At 39.9% G+C, this 17523-nt stretch overlaps 1 protein-coding gene across 1 annotated transcript; it reads left to right on the top strand.

Annotated features, from left to right (window-relative positions):
- The first annotated feature begins 236 nt into the window (after positions 1 to 236).
- gng13b (guanine nucleotide binding protein (G protein), gamma 13b) lies at positions 237 to 15006 on the top strand. The gene is made up of 3 exons (XM_051387070.1): positions 237 to 611; positions 8240 to 8366; positions 10260 to 15006. The coding sequence occupies exons 2-3, from the start codon at positions 8269 to 8271 to the stop codon at positions 10363 to 10365; spliced, it is 204 nt and encodes a 67-aa protein (XP_051243030.1). The 5' UTR covers positions 237 to 611; positions 8240 to 8268; the 3' UTR covers positions 10366 to 15006.
- Positions 15007 to 17523: the final 2517 nt, after the last annotated feature.

Genomic DNA, 17523 nt, shown 5'->3' with positions numbered 1-17523 from the left:
CACACACACACACACACACGCACACACGCACGCACACAGTGACAGTGACAGTGAGCATGAAGACAGTTTGCAGCCCTTCCTTCCTTGGTAGCTACCTGCTTATCCCCCCCTCCCGCCTCTGATCCTTCTCCTCCCCCTCCTCCCTCCGCCTCGCCTGGGCAACTCTCTAAACGCATCCTCAGGGAACTCTCTCTCGCCCGTGCGCGCACACACGCACGGGCGCTCATATAGGAGGATCCCCGCAGAGCAGCGGGCAGTGAACGGCGGAGCGCGCAACCGGACCAGCTCGTTAACTTGTAAGCTTCCTATTTTTTTGTCACCCTCTCATTCTCGGGCAGCTTCAGCAGCAGAAGAGACCCCTCCAGCAGTCAGACAGCCTCAGACTGGTCGTCATCGTCTGTTTTACTCCGGAGACTGCGGATTTTATCCCTGATCGTTTCCAGTGGATACCGACAGCGCGCACCGCCTCCCGATAAACAAAGTGAACGGACATTAAGTCTGCTGTTATTTGTGTCATAGCTGGGAAATAAAAAAAATCCTCTACCCGTGTGTCGGTCTCTGCACCGGTCAGACTTGGAAAGAGCAACAGTCTCCACCGGCGCATCAGTGAGGTAAGAGATGCGACTGGCTCTTCTAGCCACATTATACAATTATAGTCCTTCACCGCGCCAGTTGTACCGGTAATATCCTAATGACTGGCCTTTCTGGAGTAATACATCATTTTGCATGAAATATTGGCTATACAATATGGGCATCAAACCGGCTCAAAACTGAATGTCTACATATCATTTATACAGGCATGGTATGTCCGCAGTAGGTTATTCTAGGTGTACTTGACAAAGTGCATCAACACTTTGCGCTGTCCGCCTCCAGCCTCCCATCACACCTCAATTCTGGGATATATGGAACCCACGAATATTACATAAAACTTCCATTTCTCCTCTGCGCTTCCTCCTCCCCCTCTATCTCTCTCTTCCTCTCCCTTTCCCTCTCTTCCTCCGGCCTCACCTGACCCTGCTTTAAGGATGGACGATCTCATACCTCTGGCTCCGAGCAGGGGCGGCTTTAGAAACTTTTGAATAGGGGGGCTGACTGGGGCACTGTTTTAGAGAAGGGGTGCACATTTTGTAAAAAGAAAAATGTTTGTGGCAAGAATCATACATTACCAATAGTCACCCTGCTTATTCACTGTAATACATTAATGCCAAATAACCAACTTTAAATATTCAAATATAAAATAATATCAATAAATAGCTGCTATTTGTAACTCCAAATAGACAATGTACAGATTATGAAACAATGGGCCCCCACCGGTCCTACAAGGAGCAAGAAACCCAGACTGAAAGAGACACAAAGGGCAAAATGGCTGTCACTGGTAGTCTTTTTATGAGGTGTGGTTTTGCATCTCTTAGTAGTCATTTTGTGTATATGTATTTGTATTTGTAGTAATAATTTGTAATTAATTTTGCATCTCCTCGTAGTTGTTTTGTGTCTCTCTGTAGTCATTTTGCCTCTCTTTGTAATCATTTTGTTTCTCATTATAGTCACTTTGTATCTCTTTGTGCGCATTAGATTCACTTTCCAACAAGAAAGGTTAACAGTCACTTCATACAGAGCTTCAGTAATTCATCCATGATACTGCTAAGCCAACTACTTATCCCTTTCTCTTGAAGGAGGGGCGCCAGGGGTGGCCAATCTGATTCTATCAGGCAACCCTCTTTGAGTCCCATTTTCTCCTTGTGGGGGCCACAAACACACATTCAGGGACAAACACAGCCAGATTGGAGAACTCTGACTGGGCTCCTCACAATGAGGGGACAGTGGGGCAGATATGTAACAGATGACCTTAATGTGTCCTGACACACAAAAACATTTCTTCCGTCCAGTCCAGTTCAGGCCTCTATTGATCAGATCGCATCGACTGGACATTTCCCCATGTAGGCAGGCTTGTGCTGGTGTGATATCAGCTGGACTGGTCTCAGTCGCTTCAGAGCTCATTGACGTGCAGAACAGATCGGCTGGTTGTAAAAGCTCAAACATCGTCTGTCAGCGCCTGGCATTTATTATCCTCAGCAGCATCTCCTCCTCAGTTTAACAGCAAGCCTCGTCTTTCTTTCTTAGTCTCCACTCTCAGCTGGTCAGAGGAGCTCTGCGTGTTCCTTTCTATTTTTAGTCTCTATTTACAATGCAGTAGCTATAGAGGCAAGAAGCGTCTCTCACTCTGTTTCCCTTCATCTGTCTCTGTGCCTCATATCTCCCCTTCTCTGTTTTATCCTCTTCTTTCTCTCTTTACCTCTTGCACTCACTCACTTCTTTAAATATCCCTTTCACCTTTGGTTTCCTAGTTTCTCCTTCTAGCTGCTTTCTCTACCATCATCATAGATCATCATAAGTCAGACAGAGCGGTTCAACACATTAAGCACTGGTAGCAGCTCACCTCAAACTGCCACCTGCTCCATTCACATGCACAGACTGTATATTACTGTGTGAGGCTGGGAAGACAGCGGAGGAGACAGGGGGTAGAGGTTAATCTCTGGATGCTTTTGACCCAAATCACCATGTGACCTACATACCCTCCCCTAAAACAACCACCCCACAGTCCACACCACACAGTCATATCACACACACACAAATTCACAACAGCCTTTTGAATGCCGAGCCACGCTATGATATATATGATACATAATGTGTTCACATTTCCTGTGAGTTATTAATTACATGTGACAAAACACGCTGCAGCTACTGGATTTGGCCTAAATTGCCTTCAAGTAGAGAAAAAGAAAAAGTTTGATTAGAAGATCTCAAAGAATAGTTTTAAATAAAGCAAATGTAATTAACTTGTTCTCTATCTTCCATAATACCTTAGCATAATCTTGAAACCCAACCTCCCCTCATGGTTAAGTGTCCCAGTTTAGACTTACAGCTCCATCTCCACTGCAGTAACCACTGCAAACACACCCAGACCTCAACCAAACACCACACACTGCTGCTCTGAACTCTCAACCAGCATTTATTACACTGATACTGAAGTGTGCCGGAAGTTGGGCCTAAATTAGATCTATACTGGATTACATTAGTCATTTAGTCGGTCCAGACTAAAATACCTCAACAACTATTGAATGGGTTGCCAGGAAAGACATTCATGGTCCCCTGCAGTTTACGGTTCACTATTTATCAACATTTCCAACAGGAAACTCTGTAAATGACGTCAGTACTGGAACGTAATTCCCTGTAGGTCTATGAGGCTGTGTCCAGTCCGGCTGCTGAGCCTGGTTCTGTTAGGCAGATACAGTTAGCAGCAGTTAATTATGTCCATCAGGAAACTTTGTAAATCAAAGAGAGTTGAAGTGGAGCAGCCAGATGTTTATATGTATAGGCTTATGCCCAAACTATACTTTCTATATTGTTGTAGCTGTGAGGGTTTAAGTGGTGCAAATGTTGTCATCTGCTTATTCAGCATATTCAAATACCCAATGTTGTATGTACAGAACCGCGTCTGTTGTCCCCCCTACTGCAATGGCCTTTATTATTAAGACCACTTGCAGCGCATTTCCACTGTGTATCTCTGTACAGCCTACACATGTCCAGAGAACACATGAAAGTCAAAAGCCAGCAGGCTACAGCCAATACACATCCTTACCACATCCTGTGAGAAGTTTCTCCTGATGGCAGATGGATGGAATGCCAATGGAAAAAAAGACTTTCCAACATGTTTATCCTCTCCAGTACAGTAGGGAAGCTGATGTCGTCCCTGTGACAGTAAGCAGAGCAGGCTTTATGAGACTGGTTTATAGTAATTTAACAATAAATTACACAATACATTTGTCAACGCTTTTCAACTACACCTTTAAAACTGACTGCTGCTTTAGATCAATGTTATTTTGGAGGGTTTTATCAGTAATAACCATAATTGGACATGACTAAGTCCTGGCTGGGCAACAAAAAGAAAGAGCAAGAGAGATTGTTAATGTGTGGAGTAATTGATTAGCTGTTTAAAATTTGTGAAAATGGACAGGGAACACTTAAGCGAGGAGGCTTCTGCAGAAGACAGCAGGAGACGGACGTAAAACAGATACCAGAGAGCAATGAAAGAAAGACAGTGAGAATACCACAGAGGGGAAACCCACCTCAACTAATCTTTTTGATTTAAACCTCACAGTGTAAGACATCAGTAAGCCGCATGGCAGTGAAATGTTTACATCGTGCGTTGTCAAAGGCTTCAAGTTTGCTCAGGTTTTAATTAGCTGGACAAACATAGACGCGTGTACATGGGTGGATAATGAGTAAAGAGAGTAATTTAAGGAGGAGAGGTAGACAGGACAATGGAAAAGATAAATGGAGAGAAGAGAATGGAGAAAATATTATGGATATAGGCAGGTCGATAGATGTGTGAGTGGTGAAAAACATTGCTTTAATTCAATGTATTCATACATTACATACATAAGCCTACCTTTTATTCCTTAATGCAAATTGTTCCCAGACAAATCCACTCTATGCAATTAAAGCATGATACAACTTTTTATGGTTATGTTAAGCACTTGATTAGGGTTAGGGGAGGTTAGGGTTGGTCAGAACAGAACAGTTCTCAGCAGTATGTTGTGTGGTTTGCTTCAAATGATTAGATAAGGACAATAGTTTTAAAAAAACAATCTAATATTGTCGGAACACTGTTTCCCATAAGCCCTAAACGTTCACGGGTTAAACTTCACGACTCAATAGAAAAGGGAAGTCCATGTAACAGGTCAAGGTGTCGTGGTTGTGCGTAGAACTGCCAAGTTGGAACGGATTTGAAATGAGACGCAATGTGTCCGAATGAATAATAGAGTTAGACAGCTGCATTTTACACCCCTGTTGGATCACAAGGCAAACTACGAACAGTCTGTTTTGAATTCAAAACAGGTCTGTCCACTTTAAAAATGAACCATGTTTAAACAGATTTTTAAATTTTTAATAAAAAGTGGCTGTTGTTGTAATTTTGCGCTATATCTGTCCCATGCTCACAGTAAGTTCACTTGTTAAAATCTGGGTTTTGTTTCAATAGTAGTGTGTGTGGATGGGTTGACTCATTTAAAAGGGGTCTTAAATATGCACTTCATTTTCACTTCTGTTTTTGAAGAATTTTCTGAAATATATATGCAGTCATTTTAGCTGTACACAGTGTACCATCAGCCAATACCTTTACCTCCTAAGGCTAGTCTACCCCCAAAACTCAGTGCATCCCTCTTTTAGAAAGATAGTGACTGAGGCAGAGAAAGAGTGAAAAAAAGAGTGAGATGAATTAGTGGGGGAAAAATGAAAAGGACAGCAGACAAACAGAGACACCGACAGAGAAAAAGCGAGAGAAAAGGAGCTAGAGGCTGTGAAACAGATGGATAGAGCAGACAAATAGAAGTGAAAGTGGGGAATAGGGAGAGGGGAGAAAATAGGGATGAAGGCGATGGTGAGTGATAGAGTCAGAAAGAGGAAAGCATTCAACCCTCCTGTCGTCTCTGGAGGATGCTGCTGAAACCTGATCTCAGCCAGGAACTGGTCATCACTCTGCCTCTCTCACTCTCTGTCTAATATTCAGATTTTCAGATTCAGATTTATGCATACAGGGACTCACATACACACACCCCACTCTTTCTCACTGCCCGTCTAAGTCTGGCCTTTTTTTAGCCAGTAACCTTGATCCTCTTGAATCACTTTCTATGAAGTAGTAATTGTTGTCATATGAGACGTTCAAGTATAAAAAAGTTACATGGTTAAAATCAGACAGCTATTTACATGTACGCCTAAAGCTTTTAGATGATTGATTAGTTCCATTCCAAAGTTGCAAAAATCAATTTTGAAGCGGGGAAAATCATTAACTGCCAGTCATCACTATAGGTTGCTTAAATATTGATGATCTAGTATGTAATAATTATTCTTCTTTTGAGGGGAGACCGCAAACTATAACAGCTATAATGTGGTAATCAGTGAGCTTTATAGTTGCTGGTAGGCCGATTTTGTTACATTTAGAGAGCTAGCTCTTCTGAATGTTCTGCGAATAAGTGGATTAGTTACAGTATATCATAATATATTGCAATATATTTAATTATAACCCCTGTATTGTAATATGTATCGTATCGCCAGAGTCTTGCCAATAGATAGCCCTATTAGAGTCTTATTTTTAATGTATGCGTGTCCAATTTTTCCAACCATCATTCTAACTACAGTGCATTTGGGTAAAAATAGAAGTAGAGAGTTTCATTTAAATACAAATACAATCGATGTCTTTTGTATTGTTTATGAACTTCATTAGCATCCTGACCATGTGGTGAAGTAGGTGTTGAATTCATCGCTGCTATTTCCTGCCTCACGATGCCCCCTCACTCACTAAACTGTCATAAAGGACAATTGCATAATATCAAGTATTAAAAAAAACCCATTTGTTGTTTCTGTGTTGAAGCACCTCAGTGAGATCGATTCTGAGTGCAGACTAGACAAGCCTCAGCTCACCCGAATCCTCGAATGACTCACACAGGCACGCACATACACTCACTCAAGGGTACACAAACACAAGTACACACACGCTCAAGAGGGGAAGAGTATTGAGGGTATAGTGGACACAGTGTGGGTGGGGAGTGAGAGCGAGAGGGAGGGAGGAACAGACAAAGAAAAAAGACGCAGCGGAAGAGAATGAAGACAATATTGCTGTAGAGAGTTGACCACTGGCATGTTTGGCTTCCTTGGCTGCAGTATCCTCAGTTACACAGTCAAGTTCAGTTAATTATATGTAAATATCCAATGGAAGTGTTTTCCTGATTTCAATATATCAGATAGAGGTACTAGAAACTGGTTATGGCCCAAAATCCATTCAACAAAAGGCCTTCATTTCACTGTAATCTTTAACAATCAAATGTGTATGTGTGCCTCTGTTTAGTCCCAAATATACTGTCTATATTTCTGCATTTTGGAAAATACACCTATTCACTTTGTTTTTGAGAGTGAGACGAGAACACCAAGTAGCGAGAGTCAGTACATGTTTAGCTTAGCTTAGCATAAAGACTGGAAACAGCTAGCCTGGTTCTGTCTATATATCTGACTATAAATGTAAAATGTCAAAGGAGGGAGCTGCGTGTTGCATTTATGTATTCACCAACAACTGCTATAGCTCAGTGTGGCAGCCTCAATGTAATGACACTACCTTGTTTGTATTTGTACTTCTATATTAACAATGTATCCATTGCTTTTAGTTTTTTCACCCTTTATCCAATACGTAGTTAACTATTTGAACTAACTGTAGAATTCACTCCCTGCTACAGATATTCCAATGCCATCTTTCCTTCCCGATACTGATACCTTTGCATATTTGACTGATACTGAGTACTAATCCAATACAAGTGTGTAAAACGTAGTAGTTATAGCTATATAGCTATATACTACTAACCCTGTATGATTTCTATTGTTGTTGTATGCCTGTGCTGAGTGGCAACACAGGACTCACTCTACTTTGACTCTGATTGGCTAGTACTTGCTGTTTGTTGTGTAAGTTTAGGCATATGGAGTGAGGCTGGTGAGGTCCGTTGGTCGCAAAGTACACTGACCGGTTCAGCTTCATAGAGCCGTGAATGAGGAGGGCTAGAAACTCATCTCACAGAACGAAGTGTTGTGTTGGGACACCTCTATATTTCAGAAGCATACGCAATAGGATGAGAGAGGGGGGATGGAGGGAGAATTGGAAGAAATGGGATGCAGAATAAGTACATGCCGTCCTTTTTCTTCTGTTTGGGCATGGAAGCAAATCAGTGTCTCTTTTCCCTCCCTTTGTATAATGAATACCAACTGTACTGTAGCTTGCAGTCATGAACTGGTGTGAAATGATCAAACTTCAGGTGGCAATATAGAAAGAATTAACCAGAATTTGCATAAAATTGATGTGCTATTGAATTATTGTGATGTTGGTTGAAAACGTAATTAAATTTGGCATATTCATAAAAGCTGTGGAACTTTCCCTAAAGTGGAAACAGCCCCAAGGACAGCATAGAAGGCAACTGAATGTATCCTGTGGTGTTAAGTGGGTCTCTCAGTTTTGGCAGCACTTGTTTGTACTCTATTCTCCCTTCCTGTAGGTGGAATCGCTAAGCATGTGGTTATAAATCAGATGTACTCCGTGGTGTTCTTGCTGGAGGGCACAGTTGTATTAAGTGTGTCTGCCTACTATTTAACAGTGTTCTGTCCTGCATAAATATAACTCTGGCCTCCCCGCTTTGCACAGGTAGAAAAGCCCTACATCAAGCTGCAGCCATGGATGAGATGGACCTGCCCCAGATGAAGAAGGAGGTGGAGAGCCTCAAGTACCAGCTGGCCTTCAAACGAGAGAAGTCCTCCAAAACAGTGACTGAGTGAGTAGTTAGTCAACAGTGGCTCTACGAGCATCTGCACAGAGTTCAAGCCCCGAAAAAGTCAGTAGCTCTGAGGCCAAAACAGCTTTGTTTTAGCTAAATACATAAAAATGGAATAGTTGGACACAGTGTTCAAAAAGTTGCTTATCCACTTACACAATTGATCGACTTAGTAACTGAAAATGTCAAACACTTCTTTCTTACCCTATTGTTTGGCGCTCTTGAATTAAGCTATGAGGTCAAAAAGACACATGCAGAAAAGAAGCTTTACGGGAGCCTTACACATGTAGTGTTACCTATGACAATTATGGAAAAATACTGAAAACTGTAATGTTCATATGTTCATACTGTTCATTTTGTGAACCATTCTACCCCTGTTTCTCACTGTAGGATAGGTAGCAGGGATTTGTAGCTGCAGTAATCAATAATATACATAAATATAACAAACACTCCTCGCAGAAGGCAGGAAATATCTTTTTTGTAATAAATACTTGATATGACAGTATTAGTCATTCCACCACAATGATAAAACAATAATATGGCTTCATTAACTAATGCTGCCTTGAAGGCTATTGTTACAGCCACAGCACACGTCAAAGCACTAAGCAAAGCTGCAGCAGTCATTAGGTTCTGTACAGCACTCTCTTTGTCTGTCTCATGCTCTCACTGCAGTGCCAGTAGATTAAGGGCCAATCACAGAAACTGAGAAGAAACACTCCATTTGAGGCTTCATCAGCACTGCTTGAGAGGACCGTGTTTTGACTAATGCTGTTTTTCATGTAGAGTACAAAAGTATTCAGGGTCAGTGTTTTGAAACCCTGCGTTGAACTCTTCTGAATATAAAAATGATGAAAAACATAGAAGCAGTGAGTGTGTTGTTTTCTCAAGTAAAGCGCTGTTTATGGATAATTAGCTGGATTTAAAGTGAGATTGTCTAACCTTTGAGGGATGAAATAACATATTCTTCTTTTTACAAATGAAAAGTAGAAAAGGGTGTTATTTCTTCTTTTAAAAGTTACATTGTGTTACTTTAAGAAATACACTTATTCTAGGGGTGTAAAAATGTACTGATACGAGTCAGAAATTGGTTTTAACATTTTAGATGCAACTACATCAAACAGTGGACTGAAGCTATGCTTGCTAACAGGTCAACATGAGGGTCTTGCGACAAGAGTGTCAAGAGTAACGTTAGTGCAGTGTGGCTTGAGAGGTCTGTACAACATGTATGACAACGGCAACACTATTTACAGTGCACCATCAAATCTAAAGTTTGGAAGACATGGCTACCACAACCAGCAGGTTAGCTTAGCTTAGCATAAAGTCCAGGATCAGGGGAAAATTTGTTTGATCCATACAAAAACTGATCTAAAAACAACATGTTGTGGTTTTACAGGGTTATATGGGACTACAGATTACAGACTACAGGAAGTAGTATAACTTTCTGTGCGGTAGATCTGTATTTGCCCTAAAGACATGAGAGTGGTTTTGATGTTCTCATCCAACTCTCATCAAGAATATCAAATAATCCTTTCATGCAAGTGGAAAATGTGGGAATTACACAATGAAGCACAAAAACAAAAGTCAGATTACTCATGTATTTGTGACGGACAAATATTGTGAGAGCTAATAACATTTGTAGTCTGATTTTAACTGCTGTAAAGTATACAACTTTGGTTAAAGTTCAGTTAAATAAAAATTTCTCCTGAAAGTAAAAGTACACAACAAGCTGCAGTCGCAGAAGTAAATGTAATTAGTTACTTCTGGCCTCTGGTAGCTCAGATTCTCTCTCTCTTTCTTGCCTTGTATGGAAAAAAGGAAAAGCGGATAGGGGATGGATTGTGGTAATAAACTTCCTCTGGAATTTGAAAAATGTCTCTCTGTCTCTCCGCAAAGCTTGGTAAAGTGGATAGAGGACGGCGTCCCAGAGGATCCCTTCCTGAACCCGGAGCTGATGAAGAACAACCCGTGGGTGGAGAAAGGAAAGTGCATCCTTCTGTAGAAGAAACCAACCACCCTACCATGACCTTTCAACTTTAACTGCCCTGACCAACACACACCTACAGATGACCCCTGAACCCGACCCTCCTGGTCCGGCCTGTGAAGGCCACAGCCCGGCAGCGCCTCTTAACCTCTCACCATGAATGTACAACAGCTGATGTCCCCCAACTTCACCCGAACACACACCCCAACAAGGGCACAGAAAAACACACTGATTGAGACATACACTCACACACTATCACTTCTAACTTTGGGGTTTTCCCCGACTGCCACATATTCACTGCAAGTTTATTCCTGCCACGGCAATGCATCATTACTATGATATATGACAATGATGATCAATACTCTTATTACATGTCTCTATATGGATATATGATGACTTATTTATGCAGCTGCTAGTCACACGCTTTTCTCTCTTCATTCACTATCTCTACTCTCAGTTTTTTTCTCCTTACATTTTTGATTAATTGTAATAAACTGTAGAGTCACAACTCTCACTGCCAGACTGACCGTAGATCTGCTGGGGTAATTTGGTTCTGTGTCGACATACGAAGCACTTACAAAATGTTCACTATAATAACACCAAAACAAATCTTTGGTACTTGTTTAATTGGAGGTTAATAGATTGGGCAAGTCTGTGGTTGACAAAATAACCTCTTTAAAGTTGTTAGCACCTCATTAAAACTAAATCTAATTTAATTCATTAAATCTATAGCAACCTATAATGATTTAAAATTAAATGAAAATCATTTATACAGTATACTTATACACCAAGAATTTGCTTGTGTTCGCTTACAGACTATGGTTTTAATGTTATACAAGACCCCCAAGTGAAAAACGGACCTTATTACAAATGTAGAGCCTCTATATCTCGTAAATGATATGATCTCTTAATGTGCATTTGCTCAAAAGTTAAGAAAAAAGCTTGTTCTTAATCATAAAGCTTTTGGACCATTTTTATCTCATCCACTGTTGTCATCACAATTGTAGATGGGATTTAATCAGGGCTAAAGACTAAAGATTTTCATGGTCGACTAACAGTCGTTAGATAAAGCCAATAGTCCACTAGTTGTTGCATGTCTGTTTTATTAATTTAATTATTTAACTAAATATATATCTATACTTTAACAGCCGTTTGCTTAATGCTAATGGAAAAAATGGTAATGATTCAACTTTCTGAATGTAAAGTTGTGCGGTTACATTATGACTTCCAACTGGAAAAAAACAAACACTCACTTATCGACACGATGGATGTCATCGTGTGTGTTTCGTCTCCGGAGTCAGAGTCCTGGTTGGAGCCACTGTAAATCACCTGACCTCTGTCAGTCTTAGAGGCTGTGAACCTGGTTCCGTCACTGGCTCTGGTTCTGCTGCTCATTCTCCTATGCTAGTTCTTATGCTAGTAAACAAACTTCCCCCTGTCCTTTGAGCTCCCAGTCCAGGTAGATACTGTGTTACAAGAGCAAAGGTCTGTGGTCGACTAAGACGGTTTAGGGGGCAGCCCTAGATTTAATACACTTTTTTAAAGATTTAGCTACATATATGCATCTCCACTGGCCAGATTACAAATCGGATTATAACCCATATTGGTTTTCCTGTGCTACATGTAAATCAAGGCTGGCTTTACTCCAGAACGTTGTAGAGAAAAGAAGGATAGTTTGAACACTGTAGAAATTTAGTTACGAGTAAGTGTTCCATTAGCTAGCAAACAACTATTCGTACGCTTACACAAACAAGTGAAGGAATCATATTTAGTGGTTTTGAAGTTGGATGTCAGTCCATCTCTAATGCTTCTTGGGTGTATTTAAATAGTTTTTTGACACATGAACTGACTGAGTGTAAATAGTATTTGCATTCAAGACATATCCCATCCAACATGGGGCAGTTGTAATACATTTTATACCCATACTGCAAGCCATTGTAACAGTACTGTATGAATAATCCTTATTACAATTCTAAGTCAATAGGTTCTTATGGTGCGTTTACAAATAATATAAGCATGTTTTTTTTTGTTAGCTAATTATACTTATCTTTTAATATGTTAACCACAAACTGTTAGAGAACTGATTTTTTTAAAGACAAAGAAATTAATTCCAAAGATTTGTTGGTTAAGGTGTCAGTATGCTCAAAATAAACTAGTTTGTATGGTGTGTCGGCAAAGACAAAAGTGCTTGGGGCTGATCCAAACATCCATGTCACAGAGACAATGGACGGCATTACACAGAGGACACGAAGAACATGCATGAATTAAGAAAAGTTCCTAGTGTCATCAAAATTAGCCTTGTTTTCAGTTCTTACAGCTATCGTCCCATTGTGACTCCTACAGTTTTCATATGTAGTTTTGATTTCATACAGTGCCGCAAAGCATGGTTATCATATTAACAATCTGAAGATCTGCAACCAGTGTTGTCTTGCTTCAGTGTCATTGGGTCAGAAAGCGTCATAGCAGCTCTGTTTGTGTTGTCACAAAGCTATGGGTCTCTGGGGGAGGGGGTTGAGTGTACTGCTCATTCTCCTCCTTAGCTACAGCCCCTAAGGACAACACACAGACACCCAACATGCAAACGAATAATCCACACATGTACAGACAGACCCCTTTAACTTATTAACTTATTGATCGATACGTTTATTTATTTATTTATTTATTGACGAGACCTTTCTCTCATCTTAGTTTTTGTTTTCCCATGTCTGCACTCCCTCTTCCTCATACCCCATTTGAAAGAAAAAAAGAATAGAAAAGAAAATGACCAAAAAATCGACTACACCTTGCCAGATCACCATCTACTACTGCCTTGTACACAGTTTCCTTAAAACGAGAATGTAAATATGTGGCATGATCACCGCTGACCTCAGAACTGGCCTGCGTGTGAGTGATCATCTTTAAAATATCATCTTTTTGAAAAAAAGGTGCATTTATTTGGATGTTAGGCTCCCTTGCAGATTGTGAAACACACAGATGTGCAGCTGTGTAACACACACACAGGCAGGCCTGAGGCCAAGCAGATCAACAAAACACACACACACACAGCTTAGTGAGAATGTGTATGAGGGGAGGAGTGGCAAGGATGTGGGATTCTGTAAATGACTTGGGACAGGGGAGCCTCACATCATCTCAGTACTGTAATGAGTCTTATTATGTACATTTTCTTCAAGATGACCCAGTTCCCGAAAGGCTACTCAGTGCTCAGATGACTTTGGTCCTATTATTTGTAACTGCAAATATTTGATTTTCCTCTTTTTAAAAAAACAAACAAATTTGAACAGTGACATGCTCCATGACTTGCTAATAATAAATTATTTTTATTAAACATGCCTACATTTATCTTAGAACTGTAAAACTTCCTGTAAAATAAATTAATTTATTAAAATATGTATGGGGAACACAATTACAAATGCAATTGTATCACTGTACCTGAAGCGAGGCCAGTGAATTTAAGATTTCCAGTACTACAATAAGCATATATGCAACATGATGACTCCAATTGGAGCCATTTTAGAAGTTCCATTCAGTGAGAGGCATGTACAATATGCATCCCCCTATTTTGGACATTATGTTTTAGTTATTTTAAAGCTGCAGTAGGTAACTTATTAAAATATTTTTTTGTCATATTTGCCGAAACTTTCACTATATCCTGACAGTAGTACATGGGACAGATAATCTGTGAAAAAATCAGGTTCCTCTGGCTCCTCTTAGAGCTCCTAATGTTATGTGCAAGAATCCAGCAGGCCTGAACGAAAACAACCAATCAGAGCTGTGAAAGACAGTTGATTGCTGAGTTTTATTTTAGGTTGTCAAATACCGACGGTTGAGGGGAATCAGCAATCTTTAAGCCACCAACCCAAAGTGTCCTGAGAATGAGACTCACCACCTTGGCTCTGATTGGTTGCTTTTGTTCAGGCCCGGTGGATTCTTTCAAATACTATTAGGAGCACTAGGAGGAGCCAGAGGAACCTGATTTTTTCACAGATTATCTGTCTCATGTTCTACTGTCAGGATATAGTGAAAGTTTCAGCAAATATGACAAAAAGTTATTTTCACAAAAGTTACTTACTTTGTAGCTTTAAAGGTTTACGTGATGGAAAGTACAATGTTAACTAGCTGACAGAATGATACTAAAGCTTTGTGTTAAAATATAGCCTTGTAATTTCATGATAAATGCATGAAAGGGGACTTTTAAAATGGCTTCCAAAGTACGAGGTTCAGGTTTCAGGTTTGTAGCTTTTCCAGTGTTAGGCTCAAGTTTATTCTCTCCTCCAACATTACATTTTTAGCTCTTACAATACCACTGGAAAAGCAACAAGTCACAGGGGCCTCGCTCCCAAAGTACATGAGAGGATTGCCAAGTCTGCCTGTCCCTTGTCTGTTTTCTGTTCAGCAACTGTAACTTTATTTGTTTGGTTTGTTTTTATATAATCTGAACGTGAGTACGTATGTATGTTATTACTATTATTATGACAGCATAAAATCTTGTCTAAATATCTAGCAACATATTCCTTGTGAGAGTGCTTTGGAAAAATTATTATGCATCAGATCAAGTCCTAGAGTAAAGATGACAATGAGCAATAAATTAAAGATCATTTTTTATTGAATGTTTTACAAAAACATTTATCTTACTGAATAAAGTAGAAGATTTTTAGACAACTTGATTGTCTTGGTTGGTTTTTATGTGTGTTTCTACCTGTGTTAATATAAAGTATATTTTCAACAGCAGATCTATAATAAGAGTGGCCTGGTTCCCTCCAGATCTTTAAATCACTGCCCATATCTTCGCTTGGCTTACTGGCTAACTAGCTGTCATGGTAGGCTGACACAGCTTTTGTTTTCAGCTGGTAGAATTCTAACAAACTGCAGTTCCTTGGCTCCAACCATTAGATTTACATTGGATTAGTTTTTAGCCTCCTAGACCAAAGCTACTACTAACACCCTGCCTGCTAGAAAGATGTTGCTAATTTTCTCCTTATAGTTACTTTCTACAAAAGGGCCTGACTAAACAGAAATCCTTCAACCAATGGCCTCCAAATCTAGCTTACTAGCTAACTAGTTATTGTGTTAGGTTGTCGCGTAGCATCTTTTTCTGCATCTTGCCTTTTAGCTGGGCTTCAGTATGATGTTTCTTAGCCAGAGAAACTGCAGTTATTTGCCTCTGACCATCAGGTTTTCATTTGATTACCTGTACTACAAGTCTTTCAGCCTCATAAAGAAGCACTGCCTCTGGGATATGTATGCAAAACTTCAAATCTGCAACAGAAGACAGAAATGAATGATGGAGCAAGAGACCTGGAGAGAAAATAAAAAAAGACTGAAAGATAGGAGGTATAGACAGTGGAGGCAGATGGTCCAATGGAAGGCAACACTCAAGGAAAAGACGAAAAGCTACAATCTCTTCTCCTCCTTCCCCTCCACTGCTTCTTGTAACTCATGAATAATAGAAAGCAGGCGATATCGGAGGGCTCTCACTCTCACCCTGTCAGTGATCTCTCGCTTTCTCTTCCTCTCTCTGTCTATCCCTGCATACCTTTTTCTCAGTTTTTCAATCCCTCTTACATCTCTCCCAATATTAATCCATAGTGAGCTGTGAGGAAAATGAATATAGCAACATAAACTAGTGTGTACAAGCAGAAATATATAGCCTGAACTGCTGGGTGGTAGAGCATGTTACCCATTAAATGGACTTCTTTCAGATCAGTACCCCAATCAGAAACAGGTTTATTGCCAAGTGCATAGCAGTCAAATGATACAAAGTATAAAAGAAAAACAAGTACAAGTAAGTCAAGCAATCATAAATACAAAATAGAAATTTACATTAAAATATGTAAATTATGTGCATTCTTAAATGAAAAGAGCTGTACAATGTTGAAAATGAGGAGAATGAAATGGTCAAATGTTTCTAGTATAAAGAATATGTGAGAGCTTTGATTGAGCCCCAAATTCAGGCCTGTGTGAGCCCGAACTGAACCACCGCAGCAGTTTTGGGCACAACCCGAACCCGAATTACTGCTTTACAAATACACAAATAAATAATTTAAATAGTTTATTACTTACAGTTTTATCAAAATTACTCAATAACAAATTAAATTACAGTTGCACGTGTTAATAAAATATTATATATATAAATATTTTTTTCAAATCAAATTCTGTCCGAGCCCAACCTAAGCCGACCTACGGCAGCAGTTTTGGGCCTGAACGCAGCCTGAACATAGAGGTTACAGACAAGAAAATATAAAAAGATTTAACTTGACGTTCATTTTCACTATCATCATTGAACAGACTGTCAATCATTTTCTCGATTTAATCAGTTAATTAATCAAAAATAAACTCAAATAGACCATCAAAACAGCCGGCAGCCAATCAATAATTAGATGTAGCTCTAATTTGTACTTGTTTAGGAAATCATTGCATCATCAACTGTTGACAAGACTTGCAAGGTTTCTAACATGGCTTTATATCTTGAACTGTCAATAAATTAAAAAAATCTTAAACTCAAGGTCCACTTACTAGCGTTTTCCGTAGCTTTTAATGATATCTTACAGTCACAAGATGAACTTATTAAACCGCAGTTTCCACAGTCAAGAGTTGACCTCACACTCAACTGTAAAACTAACAGTATATTAAACGCTAAATACCCAACCAACAACAATCAGCGTTTGTATGTCTGCAGTTGTTTCTTTTATACTTTCCCATGCCAGTTTTCTGTTTAGTTGGCTGGTAAATTGAAAAGGGAGTGATTCATTTACTTCCCCCAATGCAGCAAACTATCTTTTTTCTCGTCGTTTGCGTTCCCTCCTACTCTCCTGTACAATGCTCTTGAAAACTTTGGAGAGAGACACAGCGGCACTGCAGAGTGAAATGCAACCAATCCACAATTTTTCCTAAATGAATGGTTTGAATGACAATTTAAACTGTGGCCTGTGATTGCAGATACCTTCTAGTGACTGAGGGTAACATCTCAGCTTTGGTTTATTGCAGATATTTTACACACTGGTGTGTCGATTCAAACGTCTAATTGTTCAGTGGGTATATTTTGAATAAAAGGAAGAGGAGACGATGGGAGGCTGACTCTTGCTCAGGGTGTGTCTGTCTGCTTTTTATGGGTCAGCTCCCCTCAATCCCTTCGACACACACTGACACACACATGCGCTCACTAATGCACTCAATCCC

Source organism: Dicentrarchus labrax, unplaced genomic scaffold (genome assembly GCF_905237075.1).
Source record: "Dicentrarchus labrax unplaced genomic scaffold, dlabrax2021, whole genome shotgun sequence".
NCBI lineage: Eukaryota > Metazoa > Chordata > Actinopteri > Moronidae > Dicentrarchus > Dicentrarchus labrax.
This window is presented reverse-complemented; position numbering and strand designations above follow the sequence as displayed.

Coding starts and splice junctions, on each gene's coding strand:
- gng13b (XM_051387070.1), top strand. CDS start 8,269: ATGGATGAGATGGACCTGCCCCAGATGAAGAAGGAGGTGGAGAGCCTC. Junction 8,367..10,259: donor TCCTCCAAAACAGTGACTGA/GTGAGTAGTTAG, acceptor CTCTCCGCAAAG/CTTGGTAAAGTGGATAGAGG.